General features: G+C 31.8%; 1 protein-coding gene across 1 annotated transcript; it reads right to left on the reverse strand.

Annotated features, from left to right (window-relative positions):
* Nucleotides 1-20,784: 20,784 nt before the first annotated feature.
* LOC105337057 (uncharacterized) lies at nucleotides 20,785-21,930 on the reverse strand. The gene is made up of 2 exons (XM_066070126.1): nucleotides 21,311-21,930; nucleotides 20,785-21,216 (listed from the first exon to the last, which is right to left on the reverse strand). The coding sequence occupies exons 1-2, from the start codon at nucleotides 21,909-21,911 to the stop codon at nucleotides 20,954-20,956; spliced, it is 864 nt and encodes a 287-aa protein (XP_065926198.1). The 5' UTR covers nucleotides 21,912-21,930; the 3' UTR covers nucleotides 20,785-20,953.
* Nucleotides 21,931-23,059: the final 1,129 nt, after the last annotated feature.

Below are 23,059 nucleotides of genomic sequence, written 5' to 3' on the forward strand. Positions count from 1 at the left end.
TGCAAGTGCAACGTAAAACAATCAAAATGTTTGACGTGTCAGACGTCGGGGTCACTTACGATTCATTTTGAAGGCAAAATGCACCTAAAAATACAACTTTTTTAAATTTTTGTAATAACATAAGGCATAAAACTTAGGCACATGTTCTGGTTGGCCCCTTACCTCCTTGTTTTATATTATGAATAACATATTGTCAACAGCATGATTTGAAACATCTTTGAACACTAGTCCTTTTGAATTGTTTGAAATCATCAAGCTAATATGTTGGTTTGAACTTATTTTTTTGTGATATGATTTCAGTGTTAATATGATAAGATCAATCATTTGAGATAAAGAAGTTTAAGATACTGCGTCTATAATCCTTTTTAGATTATTGCTCGATAAAAATTAAAGCATTGATTAGAATATTTTAGAGGTCCCCTCCTTACGCCTCCAGGGGGACCTTAATTTTATGGACCAGATTCTTTTTACTTGATGTCAAATTAAAGAGCTCTTGTAAAAATAACACATTTTGTTCAGCAAGTGTTTAGATATTTCAACCGTTCTGGGGATATCTGGACAATAATGAATTAGGGGTTGACCCTTTCTCTTATCGAAATTTTAAGGTAGCAAAATTATTCAATTTTTGCTTTTCAAAATCTTTCTTCTTTTTCAGATGGTCAGAATTTGAGTTTAATTTTATTTTTCCACTTAAAGTTTGTTATTAATAAACAAAAGTGTTATATTTGTTACTTGCAGTAATTGTGTTTGATTTATTCTAGTTTTCATAATTTTTTTAACGTTTATCCGCATATTTTTAATTGCAGGGTTCTTAATGTTTTATACCCGTATAATTTATGAGATATAAACATGTATATGCATATACGTACATGTTTGTCTGACAACTTTGTCCATATGTTTTTGAGTGGGTTTTTTTCATGAGAGGCACAACCTCGATCTTTTTCACTTTAAATCCCAAGATTTTTATGATAATTATTTTTCACCGAAAAAAAATGGTTTTGTACCGTTCTGTTGACAATTGCGTCAATTATTTCTCGTATGTATCTGAAAATATGAAGCAAAGTTTATTCAATTATTCGTCAAAGCAGCTGTTTTTTCGTCAAAACCTTCATTTATGTACAACAATTAATAAGAAATTGTTGATAAGATGATGTAGCTCAAATAATGTCAATTGCTGCTCTTTTAGTTTTGTACAGAAGCCGCTCATGATACGAAACAACAAATAACACGATTAAGGTGCATGTAGACATAAATAAGTTTCACGTTATCATTATTATCTCGCATTTCAACCTAACTAAGTTGCATGTCGACATCAATAATTTGCATGTTAACAATTTATTTCCAATGAGAACATAAATATGTCGCATGACGACATAAATAAGTTGCATTTCCACCTCACTAAGTTGCATGTTACATAAATGAGGTGCATGCCCACATATTAAATTTGTTTATTAACATATTTATCTCGCATTTAATCACATTAAATAAGTAGCATCTAGCATGTTAGAAGTCACGGATGGGCGATATTTGATGTTTTTAAAAAAGGGTTTTGATGATTTTGATCTGAATGCAATTTTCTTGCTTGTCAACATAATTATGTTTCATGTAGACATAAATATCTTGCATGTCAACATAAGTATCTTGCATATCGAAACATTTAATAAGAAAATAACTATAACATCAACAAGGGGGCAGAAGTATGCCATTTTTAATCTTCCAAGAAAAACAGTAATAAAGCAGTAAAACTATATCACTTAGTTCAGTTAACTATCATTGTTAGCCACAGCATTGCTGAACGACAATCCAATTTGAAATAAACAAATTATAAAGTACAAGTTTAGTTAACTGCACTTTAAATTTCTAGTAACGTTGCAATAAAACGCAAAACAACGAAAAGTATAGTACAGTTATAATGGGAAAATTATTCAAAGGGATGGCTAACACTATGTATCCCATATTTGGGCTTTAATATTTGGTGAGGATTGGGCCCCAGGATAGTTCTGTCGACATTGAAAAAGGAAGTGGGTTTATACGACCACTAACCGGCATAGCTACCCTGGTGAAAATAGGTAGTTTCGTAAAATAGAGTTATAACGGGAATACTATTCACGGGGCTGGCTAACACCCTGTATCCTATATTTGGGCCTTCATATATGGTGATGATAAGCCCCGGGAAAGATTGGTCGACGCTTAGAAGGGATAGAACTTACATGACCAGTAACAGGCATAGCTAGTCTGGTGAAAATAGCAAATTCATATCAACGGTTGTGGTAGAAATACTATAAGAGGAGGTGATTAACATATTCATATTTTCTTTTTTATGGTACTTGATCAAATCTGTTGACATTTAGAAAAGAGGTTATCCTTGTGAAAATTTAGACAATCGTGTTATACAATTATCACAATAGTTATCTTAGCCTTTTTTAAATTTTTTTTTAGCAAGTTCACAAATTATAACCCCCGCTAAGAAAAAAAATCATAACAGAAGTATTTTTCTATCATAGAAAATAATGAATGCTATTTATATCACCATTGATGTTCTATGGATAACAACTGTTCTATTTTATTTAGAATTGTAAATGTTAATATCAGTAGCCAAACTAATCTCTTTTCTTTTAATTTCATTTTATTTCAACATAACTGTTAATGAATGAAGACATTTGCATCCTTATGATTACAAACAAGACTAGAACCAAACGATAATCCACATGTCAAGTAGTCATTAAATGTTTTGAATTTTTGGTATACTATACTGTGCTTGATTTTTACCGATTTTTTTCAACACAATTTAAAAAAAAAGATACATCAGGGAAGGCCATTTTCAGGATGGCGGGCAGGAATGAGAATCAAACAAAATAATTTTATGTGGCCTACCTGACACAAGCAAACTTTTTGTCAAATTTTATACAAGACATGACACAGACAGGTATTAAGCATATTTTAAACGATGACCTTGAACTTGTCAACATGACCTTCGGTCAAGGTCATGACACACCTTAAGGTTATGAGCAATCTTACGAACCTCCAAAGTCTCTTCATAAAAAAAATATAGACCAGACACGAATATTGCACTTTTTCTGAAAGTGACCTTGACCTTGCCCGAATGATCTTGAATCAAGGTCTTGACGCATTTTCAGGTCATATGCAATCCATGTGTGAACTAAGAACGTCCAATGTTTTCTACATAAGAAAGATATGGCCCGGACATGCATTTTGCACTACTTCTGCCCGTGACCTTGCCAATGTCCAAATGACCTTAGATCAAGGTCATGACACACCTTAAGATAATTAGCAATTTTTATGTGTAGTAGGAACTTCTATTGTTAACCATAGGAAATATATGGACCGGACATTGTGCACAGACAGACGGACAATGTAATTCCTATATATCCCTCCAACTTCGTTTGCGGGGGGTATAAGTCTTAAAATTCAACTTTATCATTCCGAAAGGGGACAAAAGGAGATGATTTAAAGCATTAGGATCAAATTCTATTAAATGAAATGTGCCTACAGTTTAATGAAATTTAAGATATAATATCTCTAAATGATTCTTCATAACAATAGCTTAGTTTGATAAAGTGTACCTGGCCTTAAATGATTGCTAAACGCAATGAAAAATCATGTTTTGAAAAGCCATTCTCATTAAAATATGAATAAAATAAGTCGCATTTTGAAGTTTTGTCTACTTTTGGAATATATCTAGAATGCCTACAGTTTATCCAAAAACGGAATTTAACAAGCTTTTTGCCTCCTCTTTAATAAAAATGATCTAAAATTAAATGTAGGTATCGGGATTACCTTTCCCGTGATTTAGTTTAGAATGTCAATTAGAAATTGTTTCATTTTCTACGTAATTCCTTTATAGTCCTTTTAAAAAAGTATATGTAAAAGTATCTTAAATAAAATCAATTATGACGTCATAATGGTTCAGCACGAAAAATACACTCCGAAATCATTTACCCCCATTGGCAAGTACACAAACTCCGACACCATAAGCAGAAAACATCCAGCGTTTTTCTGTAAATTATTTTTTGCGGCTTTTATTATTTGCAATCACAAAATATAACCTAAAACGTTATTATTTATAAAATTATTAACAAAAATATTTTTATTATTATTCAAATAAGCCCTCTGAATACGACGTTTCTCACACGTGGTATAATATCCTATGAACCTAACTACGTCACCCACATGATCTATGATTCGCCAGGCAATGAAGACACATTAACAATTTAGTTTAAACTCAACTTGTATCTAGGCGAAGTTATAATAAGTAAAATCGGTGTATACCATCTAAATTGTATTTAATTTCATCAAAGTGAAATGATCGCCAGAATAAAAAAGAATGGGTTCTTGTAAGAACAATCACAATGCCTTTTTCAGAATGTATGGATGCCGTTTGATTTCTGTCTTTAAATATTTCAAATATATCTTATCAATAATGAATATATTAATGATTATATTATTTTTTTTATTACAGTTTTTTTAATTACAGTTTTAATAGATGTTGCAAATTCTAAATACCGACATACCGTAAATATCTATAACCCTGTATAAGGCAAAAATTACGTCATGAGCGATTTGACGTTATCATCAAGTGTAGTGCATAAACGCTATCGCGAACTGAAAAAAATATATTAATAACCTTAATAAAAATAAATTACATGTGAAATGTTTCCTCTTGACCTCTTTTAAAATGACTGACCACTGTAAATCATCGAAAAGGCCCGCATGTCAGAAATATCGTTATTTCAGTGCACCCGTGAAAAAGTGTTAGCTGATTTCATGCATCTGATTGAAGATTTTTAACATGCAAAATATGACGTCATAATTGCACTTGATTTCAAAGGGCGAGGAGTTTACCAAAAGTGACGGACTTATGGTAGTGACGGAGTAAGAGGGCTATGCGATACTAGATCTTAACCTTAAAAACATTTATATGTATGTAGTTTTATAGCGTATTTACAAAATCAATCATGATACTGGAGGTTACGTAATATATGTTCTTTCTTTTGTGAAAGAAGGTAAATTTGAATCAATAGACGTCTTTGGTCGTTTTATTTTTTGACACAGAAGGTCAGTTATGTGTGATATTTCATAACATTCCGTAGGCGTCAAATGTAATATATATTATGTAATTGTTATATGAAAAAATATATATATTCAATTCACAAATCCTTTCAACAGACTACTTTTGTTACTTTGCTCTTCAACGACATTAACTGTTGAAGCATTATTCTTTGTTACATAAATTCAAAATACATAAGTTCGTTATTAATGTTTATTTTTCTAACAAACAAATTAATATCACACCTAAACTTTTATAGCATATACACAGATATAAAATAAAATAAAACTGTAAAGGGAATAAACAATTTAATCAATAAAAAAACAATCAAACGTGAATGTGTGTATTTCGGTAGAGCCCATACATTTCTAATGATGTTAGAAATCTGTAAAATACGTTGACGGGAAATATCGTATTTCATTATATCCCAGTACTTTTTTTCCATAGAACTGCCTCTGTATAAATGATAGGTCTGTTTTTGTCCCATGATAATAGTATTAACAATCCATTTTGAAATATTCATGACAAAAATGCATTGAAATATGCGATTAACTTTAAAGTGTTTTTCTTGAATAGCTCTTGTCTGAAACGACGTGTTCATCGTATGAAGAATAAACTCACTTTGTGTAATGATTACGGATATCTGAAGAATTTTATTGATAAACAATAAAAGCCAGAAAAATTCCCTTGCTTTCATTAGCCCGGCTATTCCACCAAATGTTTCGAAAGCAACTGCACCAGAGGTTATGCATGAAAATGCTGTCTTATATCCGCTTTATGTAGATGGTTTTTCTTCGATGAACGTCTCGCGAAATTGAGATTTGAATTTTCTCTTTCCCAAAACCAGAAAAGCTAATATAGTTATCTCGTATATGGTGCTAATTATCAAAAATGCTTTCGCCGAGTTCGCTGATAACGGTCTGAAAAAGACTAAAATATACGCAATTACCACCACAAATAGGAATAAATATACGATTCCACTTCTAATGGCAGCAAATGTTACGTTTGGCCTTGTAAGCATTACAGATGAATCAAATTCATCAGCTGTTGCTGTATAAATTGAAGTTTTTGAAAATTCTTTCCACGAAGATGTAATTGGGTTGTAACTAAAGACATAAGTAAACATTTTGACAAGTAAAACAACAGAGAGGAGGTGGTATTTGATACGCAGTGAATCAATGTATCTATACATATGCAACATACGGTGAATTATGCTGGAACTATGACAATCATGCAAGATTGTCTTCGATGTTGCATTCCAATCAAAAGGAAAATGAAAATGATAGGTTCTCCAAAAAACCTCACTAAAAGGTATCTGAAACCAACGAAGAAGATGAGTGACGATCATAAGAGATGCGCCAAAATTAATCAGGTGCGAGGGTCTAAATTGAATTTTCCATATAAACTTAAGAATCCTAGTTGTCCAGCACAGAAACAAATTTCCACTAAATAGATAGCTATACTTATTTTGTATAGCTCGGCGCGAAATAACTGACATCCAAAGTTAAGAAATAAAGAGTCAATTGACATTCCCATATTCAGAGCAGAGTTAAAGATACTCGCAAGCCCAAAAATCCATAAAAAAGTCAGTTTGAAATTCGAAGTGACGTCAATTCGTTGTTTTTAATTACTTTCTTTTTTGTGTTTCGTTTCAATGAAATCCATATGAAAAAGGTTACGATCATACCTAATAGAGTTACGGTGGTACGATTAGATATCCAACGATTTCGTGCTTGGAAAATGGATCTTTGGTTTCAACGACTATAAGTACTGTTATACACATGGATAGAACACAAGCTGACGCCACAGTACAATTTAAAACATGGAAATGGGATAATCTCTCATTCTTCTGAAGACTTGCCATGTCTGAAAATAGAAACATTTTTGAAATCCCTTTTAACAGTGTCACCTCTGTATAACGAAAACTGTAACAGTATATTACTTTGATTTATGCAAACTGGAAAAAATTGCGAAAAAATATTTGATTGCTTAGAAGTAGTAATCACGGTCATATGTGGAAGTGTATGTCTATGCCAGTGGACGTACATCTATAGGGCTTTCGACATGTAGGCTAGTATTAGTTGCGATGGTTTTAATTTCAAGCTATGCATGCTATACGGAAAATTGATGTAAAAAATCATGATATCTACCCTGTAGTGAAAAATGAACAGCATTCAAAATGGATTTTTTTTTCGCTGGAAAATGATAAATCCTCACATGCATCGTGTTAATTGGCTTCTTTACGGCAAATATTTAAAAACAAAATATGATTATTGTGATGCTTCATACGGGTATTAAAGTAGCTAGCATTTCTTTAGATAGATAGATATATAGATAGATTGATAGATAGATACATGTAGATAGATAGATACATGTAGATAGATAGATAGATAGAAAGATAGATAGATAGATAGATAGATAGATAGATAGATAGATAGATAGATAGATAGATAGATATATATATATAGAGAGAGAGAGAGAGAGGGGAGAAAGGAAAAAGAAAGTAATGCTTGATTTTGTAATGTAAAAAGTTACATTGTTCGTAGTCTTCACACAGTTTGAAAAAAAAATGATTTAAAGTACTTATGTTTGTTAACCAATGTCAAATCAAATTAAGCGCAACAAAAGTTTGGGTTAATGGTGTGAAAATGGCTTTCCTGTATTGGCCAAGGTAGCATTTAGTCTGTTTGTTAAGAATCATTTGATTTTGCAAACGACTTTGAAAGCTGTATTTTTGTTCCTTTTGAAGAAAAAGCAACGATTTATAATACCAATGAATACATTACGTTTATTATGCTGGGGTGACTATTATTTTCCATTCACGTGGTAAGTACGGCGGTTTCAACCGAAAAGTCAACGTCGGTAGTCTTAAAAGTTTATTGAAAGTTTTGTAGAAGAAATTTATGGTCGGCACTGGGCTACGCACTTTCATCTCAATTTCAGAATTTCACAAGCTGCTTCATGCAGTGCTATACTTATGGCTTTACAATAATTTAGGTATTTGGTTTTAAGAGTTGACATATACCATAATGATTGTAAAACAGCTTGTTGATTAATGGATGAATGACTTATTACTTAAATCATTCCTTAAATAATTAGTCCTTGAAAGACTTATATTTAAAACATATAAGATTAAAATATTATCGAACCTATCAAAATATTACACGTATAAATAATATAAAATTAATTTTTTTCTGATGCAGTCAAGCAGAAACGTTTTACATGTTAGATTTACAAACAATGCGTCAAATCAATTATTCATTTATTTGACAATGTAACCTTTTATCAAGAGTGAAAATATTTTCATGTCAATAGACTTTACATTAACAAACGGAATCAAATACATATTCATAATTAATATGTCTATAATATTGAAATATGTAATCTATTATTATAAATAAATATATCATTTGATGTTTTAATCTCCAAAATGGAGTAATGAATATATATATATATAAACCAACAACATTCGTTATCTATAGTGTCGGATCAAAAGATACACGGTTATAAGATTAATATATATATATATATATATATATATATATATATATATATATATATATATATATATATATATATATATATATATATATATATATATATATATATAGTCACCTTTTCCGGTTGCGCAGTGTTTAACGTGATTGCTGTTGAATGATGCTATGTAGCCTAGAGTGGTCATTTCTTAGTTATCGCATGTTCAGTATATATGAATAACAAATAGCCCCGCCTATCCCTGTCATTGGTTAACGTGAAATTTATTTACGATTACACTCTTTTCAGCATACTAAGCACATTATTGATAATCGGTTTTTTCCTTTCTCAGACAAGATCAAACATTGTTTTATACATAAGACTTCTATACATTTCTGGTTCTGTTCTCCATAGTCATATTTGATGAAAAAAACAGTTAAAAAATTACGGACAATCTCATATGATAGCGCAAAATTGGTTTTGGGTTTATGACAATTCTTAAAAAGATTTTCGTGTTCGATGTTTACATTTTTCTCAATTTGTATGTACAAAAATGATTTTGTGAGACTTGTTTACATTCGAATGTGTCTGAGCTATATCATTTAGCCGTTTGACTCACGAGAACACCACCTCAGTAAGACTAAAGCCATTGTCATACAACTAATAGATGTTCAGTATATATGATTGCGTTTTTGTGCTACTTAATAATAAAAATCGAATCTTTTGTTTCCAATGCCTGTCTACAAATGCACCGTGCAGTGCATATAATAGAGAAATGTAACTGACTGCGTAAGCCAGGGATTTATTCTTAAAGTTAGAATTCCACTGGCGGCTTCATCGTGCTGTGTTGTACTTTAATTGTTTAGTAAAAAATCAAATGAAGGGAAAGTTTAAGATTCGAAACTTACTTATTTATTATCTCCGTTAAAACATAGCATTAATTGATCAATAGGTTGATTCATTGAAATATTAATTTGTTGAAATAAAAGATGAACGCCATGCAGATGGAAAACAAATGACACTAACAAATGACCATTAAATGACCATTAAATGACCATTAAATTCTAGAGAAATGTAGGTAAGATGTTAGTGCATAGTTTCTTCTTTTACAATATTTCAACATATCTTCAATTTTACACTGTAATAAATTGCTAGGCAATAGAAAAATATGTGTTTTTGTTTCTGTTGATACCATAAATAACGTTAGAAAATTTTTGAAATAAGGAATAAGGAAAAATGTTTGTTTACAAATAGGGAAGATAATCACAGATCTTATTGAAAATTAATTTATGAAGGAAATAACTATTCTACGAAGAACGAAATTACGATCTTATAAATTAACATTGAGGATTCTTTGAAACATTTCAGACTACAGGAAATACGCACTGATACAAGTAATTAAAATATGTTTATGATACAATGAGGAACTTTTAATTTCGTTTTTTGTACCAATATAGTCGCAACAGGTAAGAATTTATGTGCTTTGTCTTCTTAACCGTTAACATATCTTTTGGCTGTATTATCTCATGTAAAATTTTATATTACTAGTCCCTTTTGACACCAAGTTTTTAAAATTATTAATCTTTCTAAAATGCCTCATTATGGACGCGAATTTAAAAGGTAAAGTTTCTAATAAACTATTGAAACAAATTGATTAACCGTTTTTCAAACAAAATTAAACATAAGAATCGTGAAAACACTTTTTAAAATTATGTTTGATAAACAATGTACAAGAAAAAAATTCGACGAGATTTCGTCTGCTAAACAACTCGAATTTTCTCGATAATGTCAATCGTGTCTCATTTATTGGAGAAAACAAAAAAGTTTGTTGGAAAATTGGATAAAAACATTCTATAACGGAATTAAGGCATGTGTGATTCAAAATGGTATAATTTCAGAATACTTTTATCCAGAAAGGGGCTGTAGACAAGGTGACCCAATATCTCCATATCTCTTTCTTCTCTGCGCTGAGATTTTAGGAATATTAATAAGAAATGAAAAAGACATCAAAGGTATAAATATTGATGGGGAAGAATACAAAATATCTCAATATGCAGACGACACATCAATTATAATGGATGGTACACCACAATCATATGATGGCATTCTTAGGGTTTTAGACTTTTTTGCACAAGTATCAGGCTTAAAAATAAATTTTACAAAAACAAAAATGGTTTGGATTGGTAGCAAAAAATTTTCAAAGGATGTATTTCATCATTCACGATGGAAACTTAGTTGGAACAATTTAAATTTTGAGCTTCTAGGTATCAAATTTTCAGTTACATTAGATGAAATGGAAGAATTAAATTATTTACCAAAATTGTCTGAAATTAGAAGATTGATAAATCAGTGGAAGTTAAGAAAATTAACACCAATTGGTCGAATTACGATAATCAAGACACTAATAATACCAAAGCTAAATCATTTGATACTAGCATTACCCAACCCAAAAACTGAATGCCTAAAAACTTTTGAACATGATATTTTTCATTTCCTATGGGGCTGTAAAGTTCATAAAGTAAAGAAAAGTACAATCATACAAGATTATAATCATGGGGGTCTCAAAATGGTTGATTATGGAAATTTTATCACAGCACTCAAAGCTACTTGGATGAGAAGACTAATTAAAACTGATACAAAATGGGTAAAGCTTTTAGAATCAATTTTGAAAATTAGTATCTCTGAAATATGGAGAAATGGTCCTGATTATTCGTACCTTCTATGTAAAAATTTAGAAAATTCTTTTTGGAAAGAAGTGCTCCTCAGCTGGTTAGAAATAATTGAACAAACACCACTTAGTAAACCCCAAATTATAAATGATAATATATGGCACAATCCCAAAATCACCATAGACAATAAATCAATATTTATCAAAAGTTATGTTAATAAAGGATTTATTTTTGTTAGTGATCTGCTTAATATAGATGGAACATTTAGAAACTTTGATGAATTGAAACACATTAATCCAAAGACAAATTTCATAGAGTATGCAAGTTTAAGAACTGCAGTTACAACCAGACTACATACACAAGATATACACTTACCAAACCTACAGAACACATTACAATATGGACCAATTGTCCCTAATCATATTCTATTGTTTATTAATACTTGTAAAGGTTGTAAACCCATGTATTATTAGACAAAAAAAGAGAAATATGTACATCAATATCAAAATGGAGAGAAAAGGGTTATAACTATTCACAAACTTCTTGGAGTAGAATTTTTGAACTCCCTTTTAAGTGTACACAGGAATCAAAACTACATTGGCTGCAATATCAAATACTTCATAGGATTGTCCCTACAAATAAATATCTTTTTAATATAAAAAAAGCAGAATCTGCTGTTTGCACCTTTTGTAAAAAAGATGAAGAAAGTATTAGTCATTTATTTTATGAATGTAATATAGTAAAAGAATTGTGGTGTGATGTTGAAGAGTGGATTTTTACACAGTTTGAAATCTCGATTACATCTGATATTCAATCAGTTCTTTTTGGAAAATACAAAAATAAAGAAAGTTATAAATTTTTTAACCTGATAGCTCTTATTGTGAAGCAATATATTTTTTCATGTAAATATAAAAGTAATCCGACACCAAATATACATGCCTTGAAAAAGGTCATAACAGAAAGAATCTTAACTGAAAAATATTTGCTGTTGAAAAGATGTAATTATAAGGAATACGAAAGCCACTGGCAGAATATCTGTGAAAAATTGTAGTTATAGAGATAAATTTAATTTTTCTGTTTTTTGTTTTTTTGATCGATGTGAACTCTCATATCATTTCATTTGTTTTCAGTATAACATAGTCTATACTTGTATTGTAATCCACCTGCATAATCTCTCTCTCTCTCTCTCTCTCTCTCTCTCTCTCTCTCTCTCTCTCTCTCTCTCTCTCTCTCTCTCTCTCTCTCTCTCTCTCTCTCTCTCTCTCAATCAGCTTCACCTCATATGAAATATACAAAACTGTACTATTAAGTAGAAATAGTATAAAGACTATGTAATATGTTTATAAAAATGTTACAATCATTATTATGTTACATATGTACATATGTTGTGAAATGAAAAACCCAATAAAAAAAAAATAAAAAAAAAAAGTTTGTTGATATTTTTTCATTGTACAAAAACTTGATGATTAAATAATCAATCAAGTCAATTGATTAATTCTAAAGAACAAACGCTTGTTTTTCCGGTGATAATTCCAGGGACTAGACAACTTTCAAACGTCACAGCTGCTTATTAATAAATAGAGGCACATCAGTATATTCAACAGACGGCATAAAAATAGCAACAGCGTTGTGTTGTGCATGTACTACATGCCTTAATAGTACATGCACAACACAACACTGGGACATAATGGAATTCAAATTCTTTAACAATTTTCTACGTATGATAATTTAACAAAAATATCGTGTCCAATTATCCTTGTTCCTGAGAGATGGAATCAAAATTACGTATTCCGAGCAGCATATAAAAGTATATTGTTTATTTGAATTGCTGGATTTGAAAAAGAAAAAAACATTACTAAGAACAACTGGCCGTTATTATATATTCCATAAGATTATTCACAGATTTATTATATTGTTGTTAAAACCTCGGGAAATCCGACTTTGACCACCAGGACTAAAATCTTTTCACTAAAAAATTGCCTTTAAAATTGACATAATGGTTACTTATGGACTAAATATTTCCTCAGTCAATTGGGGAAAATAAAAAAAAAATAGGGGAACCTAAATTGTAAAAATTATTGCCTCCACCCTACAAGTGCAATATAATGAATAATAAAGACTTCTTATACAACTTTACATTCGCAATTATTTACGAAATTTTAAAGCATATGCATGGCAACCAGTCGTCTTTACCTCAACACCTATCAATTGCCATTTATTATCATCTGTTTGTTTAAAACTACTTAGTAACATTTCTTTTCAAAAGCAATGGTTGCTCAGGGTCCGCTGGTGGAATGAAGAGTTTAAAAATGTAAAAGTTTTGTATTTAGTCTAATTGTCTCAATAGCCATAGTTATATCATGTGAGAAAATCCCTCAAAAAGATTGAAATGGAATGGAATTTAATGTTAAGAAAAAGTATTGATTTGTGTTTCAATTAAATTCATACATTTCCCTTGATGTGAACTATTTTTATAACACGTTGACAGGTAATAAGGTATAATCAATTATGTCCCAGTAGAGTTCTCCATAAAATTACCTCTGCATAAAAGATCCGTTTGTGTAATGTTTCAGAAAAGTACTGTCATCTTTAAAAAATTCACGAAAACGTGGTCAAAAAGTAGTTGTAGTTGAAGTTGTCTCTAAAGTATTTCACTCGAAAGTCTTCGTCGAAAAATGATGTTTTTCATGTTAAGGTTAAACTCAGTCTGTATGATAATGGCTGCTATTTGAAAGATTTAAGTAACAAATGATTTATAATGCACGGTTCCGGAAGCTATCCATACATCTGATATCTTGAAGATTGTTTATTTGTTTTAGGAACATTCAGATGTCACTAGCACGATAAGTAGGTCATTGACCTATTTCTTTGAAAACTTCAGTAAAAGGTTACATTGTTCAATTATAAGGGTACATTCCAAAGTGTGTTCACGACGTTGTAAAATTCATGGAATCGCCGTAGGATTGGAAGAAAAATAAAGAAATGCACAAATTTATTTGAATTACATGTATTACAGGTGAAGATGTCACGGCGTCCTAACTGCGACGGTGTTACTATAAAGTTCTACTTGGCGATTGACTGCGCTCTCGCTAAGTAGCCGTCAAACGCTCATGACGTGCTAAGAGTTTTTACTTTGTGTCAACGGAGTGCTCTGTGCACATATATAATGCATGAACATTTACTAATTTATAGGTTAATGTCAAAGTGTATAATTGTATGGGAAACAAACAAGAATCTAACTTTACAAATAGTAAATAAATGAAAAAAGTATTATTATTGTTTTGATGAAATAAGGTACATTGTAATTAAAACGTAACTAATTTCTTGATACTTTGTGAAAGACAAAAAATCTGAGTAGACAGGTGGTCAACAAAAAAACCCGTTTTTATTTGTTAGACAACATAGAAAACGTGTGAAATCATCAGAACAAAATGGCATGTATTCAATCTACTTTTTTAATAGGTCCTGAACTTTCGCAAATGGTACTTTTTACATAGTCATTTACATCAAGTTTGAGAAAACTATCGCTTGCTATTGTACAACAGCCATTGTTCGAGTTTTCGTGGTCTGGTTGACAAAACAGTGGAAACGCCATGATGGCGCGTTATAAACGCTAATTAACGCAGAAGAAACGCCAAGAGAGCGCCATGATCGCAGCAACAGCTTTTTGGGGTGGCTGTGTGAGCGCAGCCAAACGAAAAAAATCTTTTAAAGGCTGTAGATGCACACTGTAATTCTTCACAAAACAATATATCCTGCAAAGTAAAATGAAAACATCATGGCAAAATGTAAATATCATTAAGATATCTATAACCAGAAAACTGTTTATAGAAAAACATTTGCTTCCAAAAAAATAGAAATTATCATCGGTTTGATATTTATTGGAAAGATATATTTAAACGTTTGGAACATTCATCAGAATACTGTGGTTTCATCAAAATTCGTTGAATACCAATTTTCGTGGATTTCGTTGTTAAGTTTATCCACGAAATTAATTGTTCGTTGAAGTGCAATTTCTACTAATATAGCATTGTATCATGATTTTTTTTAAATATACAGTCACATAACTGCAGCGATGCGTGCATACAAATTGAGTAGCACGCGTTAGCGCGTTATGAAAATTTAAGATACACATTTCTTATACAAATTATATTGTAACTCTTCTAAGGAGTAATATGTATATGTACATATACTATATATCTAAATATTGAATGTATCAAGCTAACAAATTTTACATGTATGAATGTACTAATGCGCTGTACTAATTATACTCTGGTGTGTAAATATGTGAAAGTTCAATAAAAAAAAATAATTTTAAAAAATCCGACCTGACAACTTTTGCCCACAGAGCATCAAACCCATCATTTAAATCTCCTTTCATTGGGATGTAATATAAAATAGTCATTATTAGAATCTGCTATGCGAATAAGTTACGTTTTAAGATATTACAAATGTCTGTACTGCTATTTGTACAGGAGACCTTTTTTGTTTCTTACAGACACTGAACTTACTTCTAACTGGTAATTAAGGTCATTTCTGATGTTATATAAGGTAAAAATATCACCTTTAACTCATCTCCTGAGACGAAAATTTTCAACACCTAACGTCCCTAAAAAGACATTTTATTGTTCAAATTTAAAAAATATATAGCAGTTAAATGGCTGTGACGCCGCAATTAAAATGTATTAAAATAGTAAAAAATTGACCGTGAGTCAACATTCAAACATTCAAGTTTAGGTTTCAAAATTATCAAAATACGCTGCATCTTAAGTTTTTCTTCCTTGAGTACTTTATGGGTTTGTTTAAATTTTTGTTTCTTAACATTATAGATTAAAAAAACTTGAAGTATTTTTAGAAAACAGAATGGAAAAGAGCCCTTTTTTATACCTTACATCTGCAATTTAGCACAAACAAATTTAAATTTAGGCATAAAACGCCGTGTTGATTTGTTAGGAATCCTATAGCTAGTACGCTTACAAAATGAAAGTCTCTGTTTATTTGCATCATTAAAACTACTGACGTTTCATCAATATTCGTTGAATACCAATTTTCATGGATTTCGTTGTTAAGTTTATCCACGAACATATTAAATGTTTATTTAAATTTAAATTTCTACAAACATTTTGTATTGGTAGGATCATATACATGTATCTCATATATATAAATATTAAGTTAATAAAGTATTCTGTATGATAAGAAATAAACTAAAATGCTTAAAACTTTAATAGTTAACGAAAATTACTTGAAATAAATACTTCTTTCTTTATAGAATGCCATCACTATGAAGTATGATATAACATGCATCGATTAATTCTTGGTATGCAAAACGTTTATCACACTGCGCAGAAATAACTTTATAAGAATTGGATTATTTTGAAGAAAAAAACCCAAGAATTAAGTTTCATTTATATTAAACATGTTAAACACCCGAATAAAAATTACCCCCGTCGTAAAAAATATATATCTTTGATATTAGACTTTAAAATTAGTTGAATTATCAAAAAATAGCATTTACATGCATTACATTTTTTATTCCCTAAGTATACAACGTGTCAATTGCAATTTTATGTAAAAACAAGTACAGTGCATCTGTTACATGTATCAACGTGTAGGAACGGACTGAAGTATATGATTTTGTTATACTGTCATGTTAAATACTGAAATCTGATTGGTTAAGACGCAGTTAATAATATTTTCTATTACCCTCAGCGTTAGCAACGCACTTAGCAACGGGTAACATTAAAAAATGTTACATGCGCGAATATTATGCGCGTACGGTTCGCTGTAGAATTCACGTTATTCCTATATAAAAGCAGTAAAATTTTCTTTAAAATTAAGACATTCAGTATAACAAAATAAATAGTGCCTGTTTGGGAGGATAACAGTTGAAATTGACACCCCTCGAAAACCACTGTCAACCTCCGCTTCGCGTCGGTTGACAATGGTTTTCTCGGGGTGTCAATTTCAAATGTTACCCTCCCAAACAGGCACTATTTATATAACATCACACAGAGGTCTTATGAAGGCTAGGTGGTCAACAAATTAACCTTTAGGTCTTCCATAAACTTTAACTCAAGATGATTTAGTCGGTATTATAACATTTAGCAAAGAAAACATAAAAAGAGCTTTAAAATTTACCTGTTCCTCATATCTTTAGTAGAGATCTCTTAGATCTAAATAGACTAAAAACAATCGATCTCTCCTAATATTTCAATTTAACGTTCCTCGACACATCAATATTCTACTTGATTGACCGATAAAGAATACATTTTTGAAATATGATTTCACAAGCAGAAAACAATATCAGCTTTGACTTATATCATGTGAACTTTTATGTAAAGATCAGTGAAACGGTAAAAAAATGTTTTGAGGTATTTTAGAGTTTCAGATCTGATAGATAGGTCATTCGAGTAGTAATTTGATAGATATAGATATCTAAAATATTTCAAATGCGTTTTCACTTGTAATAATGAGATACTTGTAACTCGTTGTAATAAAAACTACATCTCGGTACGATATGTCGATAACGAAAGGAGTTATATTTTTTAAAATATACCCCTTCTTTTACTGAGAGTTTAATATTTGTATATCGAATATAATTTCAAGTTACTTGTGACAACATTGTGAAAGATTATTTCACCAATAACAAGAAATGATACTGAAACCTACGTATTTAAGGGGTTTTTATTCTACAAGGGTGACTTTTCTTCGTATAGACTGTGCCTATATTATGATAATGACACATTCTTCAGGCAACAGAGTCATTTTTCTACGTAGAATAATGACGGGGGGTGGGGTCATCATTCTATGTCGATTAATGACCGCGGTCATTATTTTACAGGGGTATTTAATCTGCTTTACACCGGGCCTACTAAGTACAGTTCCATCCTCTCAGCAACGTGCTGAGCGAATCTCATTTTCTTTCAACCTCAGTTTGTTTTTTTTTCTGCTGATGATAAAATATTTTCAATGAAATTTGTTTACCAATGTATAACAGACCAGATATTTTTACTTTTTCGCCAACAAACCGATCCAGTTTTATTTTCCTTTTTTGAAAAAAGCAAACACTTTTCATAATTAATGTGAAAGTAAATGTTTAACAAAGTCATCCTTAAATATTAATATAGATCTAGCTTCCAGGAAGTTGTGCTCCTCAATGGGTTCAGAAGATGTACCTTTATATTGGTTATGTATGGTGGCATAGATCTGCCACTACTTGTCAGATCTTGATGTCGACTTGTCAGATCTTGATGTCGACTTGTCAGATAATTATGTGGACTGGTCAGTTCTTTAAGTCGACTTGTCACTTATCCACATGTTTAAAAATTCAACACTATAACCTTTCCACGCCCAATTTGTGCCATCAAGTTGAAATAATATTTTCTGACAAGTCGACATAAGGATCTGACAAGTCGACTTAATTATTTGACAAGTCGACATAATTATTTGACAAGATGACATAACATCTGACAAGTCTACATCATTATCTGACACCTCGGCTTATAATATGAATGATAAATTTCTTTAAACTAGTGGCTATATCACTTTTTTCTGTCAGATAATTATGTTAACTTGTCAGATCTTTATGTCGACTTGTCAGATGATTATGATGACAAGTTAATGGCAGTTAGTGGCACTAACACGCTTTAACAGCAAAATATTGAGTTTCTAGTCAATATGGTTATTTTCTGACAACATAAAGATCTGACAAGTTGACATAAATATCTGACAAGTCGACATAATCATCTGACAAGTCGACATAATTATCTATTACATATAGATCTGCCACCATAGTTATGCACTTGTTGTATAGTGTCAATAAATAAAGAATTGTTGAATTATCACAGCCCTCTGCCTCTAAAATGACAGCTTAATGGTCTGACCTATAATCTGTTCTAATAGAAAACAATTCTACAAGGTTGGAAACATTTTTAGAAATGAAGATATAATCTAGTCGACCTTGCTTTAATTGGTTTTTCTTTCTCCAAGTAAAAACCTTTTTACATGGGTTTAAAATTCTAAAATAATCTGAAAGTTGCAAATAAGACATAATGTCAAGAAGTTTGTCTCTAGCATTTGGGTTACTGATGCCCTTGTTATTAAAAATAATAATAATAATAATATAGAAAAAGTATCTATGTTGGATTAAGAAAAAGATTAAAGTCACGACATAGAAAAATATACTCATAGTCAAAATCTAACAAATATCTCTAACAATATCATATCAATTGGATGTGTCGGAATTCGGACCATATATAGATTAAAATCATCATCCCTACGAGTTTGATTAACCTTGAATACAAAATTATTGTTAAATATGATAGTCACTCCTCTGGTGTTTGATTTTAAAGAATTAAAAAAGCATGTTTAACCCCAGTGTATTTCAACAAATCGTTTTTCTTCAGAAAAATGTGTGTCTTGGAGACATAAAATTGAGTAACCCTTTTCCTTATTAAAATTTAAAACACCCTGACGTTTCGAAGCAGTTGCTAGACCTTGACAGCTCCCCCCCCCCCAGCAAAACAGACTAAATGGCGGGCTGTGCATTTCCCAGCAATGTTTTTAATACCATTAAAACTTCGTCTTCTTAAACCTACATGTAGTCTTTTTCGTAAAATCACGCCAATATCCAAAATTGTATCTCGATGTGCAAATAATTATTGTTCTTGAATGTACGAGAATCTTAGTTGTCGTTGACTGATGCAAGTTTGTAATTATCATTTCCACTATTAACACGTGCCTAGAACATATGCACTGAATCGGGTTCACATCAACTAAAAGATTTAGAATTCTGACTTCATTTATCCGAGATTGATTTTTTGTACTCAAAGATTTTGGAGAGCCCTTTCCATCGTTACTGTCACTTCTCTATTGTTACCCCTTGTTTGCGAAGTCTGGCGAAATTTGTTATTTAAAAAATATCGACTCCACAAGAAAGACCCTCTCATCATCGAGGGTATTAATGAGGTGGCAATTGAAATACAGAGAAAAATCTCGATTTTTGCTGCAAGTCATTGTTATCGTAAGTTCTGGATCAAACCGAACCTTAGACTTTGGTATCACGCCTGGCTTCTCTCTGGTTTACCGGTGTTTATGATATGCTACCAGATATAGTATATGTATTAATTAGTCTTTTGTAGTCAATATTTAAAAAAAAATTCAGTTTTTAACAAAAAAAACAAAAACACTTATCTAGAAGTTCACAGTTTAATTTTTAAACATTTGTTTTTATGTCATTCTAATATTCATAGCTCACAAATAAACCACAAAGATAACATTTCACTGATTATATTTACCAACCGTCTAAGACCGAAGACACTAAAACTTAGACATTAAGTCTTCGGATAGTCCTTGCATCTAGGATGAATGTGTCAAATATAGAATTTCGAACGACCACGAACTAATTCAATTATATTGCATAGTCTACTTATTGCACTGCAACTCTAAAGTGTTGTCCAATGGTGCGGTGTTTTTTCTTTGATGTTTCTCGACTGATATATCGCATACAATTTTGTTATTTGAATATCACATATGTGATATTTTTGCATACTAATTAGATACGCCCTCTCATGGCGATTGGCTAAAGAAAACACACAATACTGGCAACAAACTTTATTCAACAAATTGTAAACATGAAAAAAAAAATGAAAATTTAAAATTGAAATGTTCTGTTTCTTTAACAGTTTGAAACAAAAACTGAACAGTTCTTTAAAATGTTACGTGATCAATATACACATTAGGCCTACTTGTTTCCTGCATCAAAAATATGGACATTACAGTTTGTAATGTTGATCATTGGGGTGCGCATTGGATCAACCATTAACTTTGGAAGTTTGCTATTATTGGCTTCGAATTCTGCCGCGCATTCGTTTTCTTCCGAGCCCAATTTCGGTGGATTTAGCGCCATGCTTACTGCACTAAGTTGTTCCTGGCTTGGTCGTTTGTAGTTCCGAACTGCCGTGCTTCTGTGTCCTGTTCTGGACATTACAAGCTGTTCCTCTATTCCTGACAAATAAAAATTTATGAATACAAAAGAAAATTAAAAAACTACGCCAGAGAGAGAGAGAGAGAGAGAGAGAGAGAGAGAGATAAATATTACCTGATTGAAATAGATTTGTAGCACATGTTCGTTTGCCCGAATGGTTGGAGAAATTCCCATGGAAGCCAGCCCCACTACACATATCCTTGATGATTTTCCCGAGTTTGTTTACTCCCATGACCTGCTTGGAATACTTCAGTCCCTCACCTGCTAATGGACGACGGTACATGCTTCCCGGTCCAACCATGTCAATGTAAGTTTGGTACACATGAAATAAATTCCGAGGTCCGTCGGGTCCACAGTCGTGTTTTACTTCCTTGGCAGTTAGGTTTCGCTGATTTAATCCCCCCGCAAAGTTCTTGGAAGTACGACCGTAAAATGTAATAAACATTTTGTCACTAATCTTGTCGAGCTTGAACTGCTCCGTCACTAATGAACGATGTTCATCAAGACCTCTGAGCCCAAATAATTTACAGTTGTAGAAGAATATTGTGTTGGTAAGTGCAACTGAAGTTTTCATACCCAGATGTCCGCCTTCCCATAACGCGTTCTCCATTTCGGGGGAAATTGGATCCGCCTGTCGAATTGTCACACCTATTCCCTCCGTGGCGAGTTGTTTCATTCGGGCATCTAATGTGTTGCGGAAATTCCGAAAACGCATATCTTTACCGTCAAGAAAATTTAAGTCGATTTCATTATCTGGCATAAATCTTAAAATAGCAGCACACAACTGGTACAAGGTTTTAGGTGGATATGGACTACCATCAGCCCTGCGGCACTCGATCACAAAGCAGGACAAAATATGGTCTAAATCTTGTGAGCTGCACGATAGTAAATCAGGAAGTTGCATTTCTAAACCTGAATTAGCGTTTCTCGATTTTCGCCAGTCGTCAAAAACTTTAACTCCCCAAGATGTATTGCGTCGTGTATTGGTACTTTCCTGACTTTTGTGAAGCTCCTTTATTTCTGTAGAATTCACTGGTTTGCCGAAACGTTCCGGAGGGTCGGTTCTGACGTAATATTGTTCAGTTTTAATGTTATCCTGTTTTTCTAACTCCTTTAAAAATTCATCAACGTCGAAAGTAAAGTTTCCAAATTCAACATCTTTTTCGTCCAATTCATCAAAGTTTTCAAAAGATTCAAGCGCTTGGCTTAAAATCAAGTCATCGGAGTCGCCGAGTACGTCCATCTTCCTCCACCGAATTTCTGAAACTGCGCATTTAATTTGTACCAGAGAGCGGGAAAAAGTGAAAATATCACCGGATGGCGGGAAAATGTGCCAAAACCATTGGACAAATCAGTTACATGATTGACAGCTCGAGCATGTACGGAATATATCGCCTCACCTTTTGACACTCGGGGGCTCCGCCCCCTCGTGCCATAAAGTGAGGCGATATATTCCGTACATGCTCTCGTGTCATCATGTAACTATAACTTACACGAGGCAGCGTTCAAAGATAATGACAATATTTGCTTTATAAATATATGTCGCTTTATGAAATGATATACTACGTAATAATGCGCTTATATGGAAAATATTTGCAAGATATAAATACACGTATTCTTTATATTTTTGCTTTGTTTTGACCTGAAACCACGCGCGGGTAATATCTCTTTTGCTTAAAATACAATGAATATATATCCCGTTAAAGGTAATAGACCTTCAAGGGGTAAATTAATTGAAAGAATGTCATGATTACTGTCAAATATGCACTGTGTCACAAAGGTTAAACTATATCTAAAACTAAACTATATATTACTAGTACCAGTAATACAAGATGAACACCGGAAGATCGAATGTAATTTTTG

The sequence above is a fragment of the Magallana gigas genome, chromosome 8, assembly GCF_963853765.1.
Source record: "Magallana gigas chromosome 8, xbMagGiga1.1, whole genome shotgun sequence".
Classification (NCBI taxonomy): domain Eukaryota; kingdom Metazoa; phylum Mollusca; class Bivalvia; order Ostreida; family Ostreidae; genus Magallana; species Magallana gigas.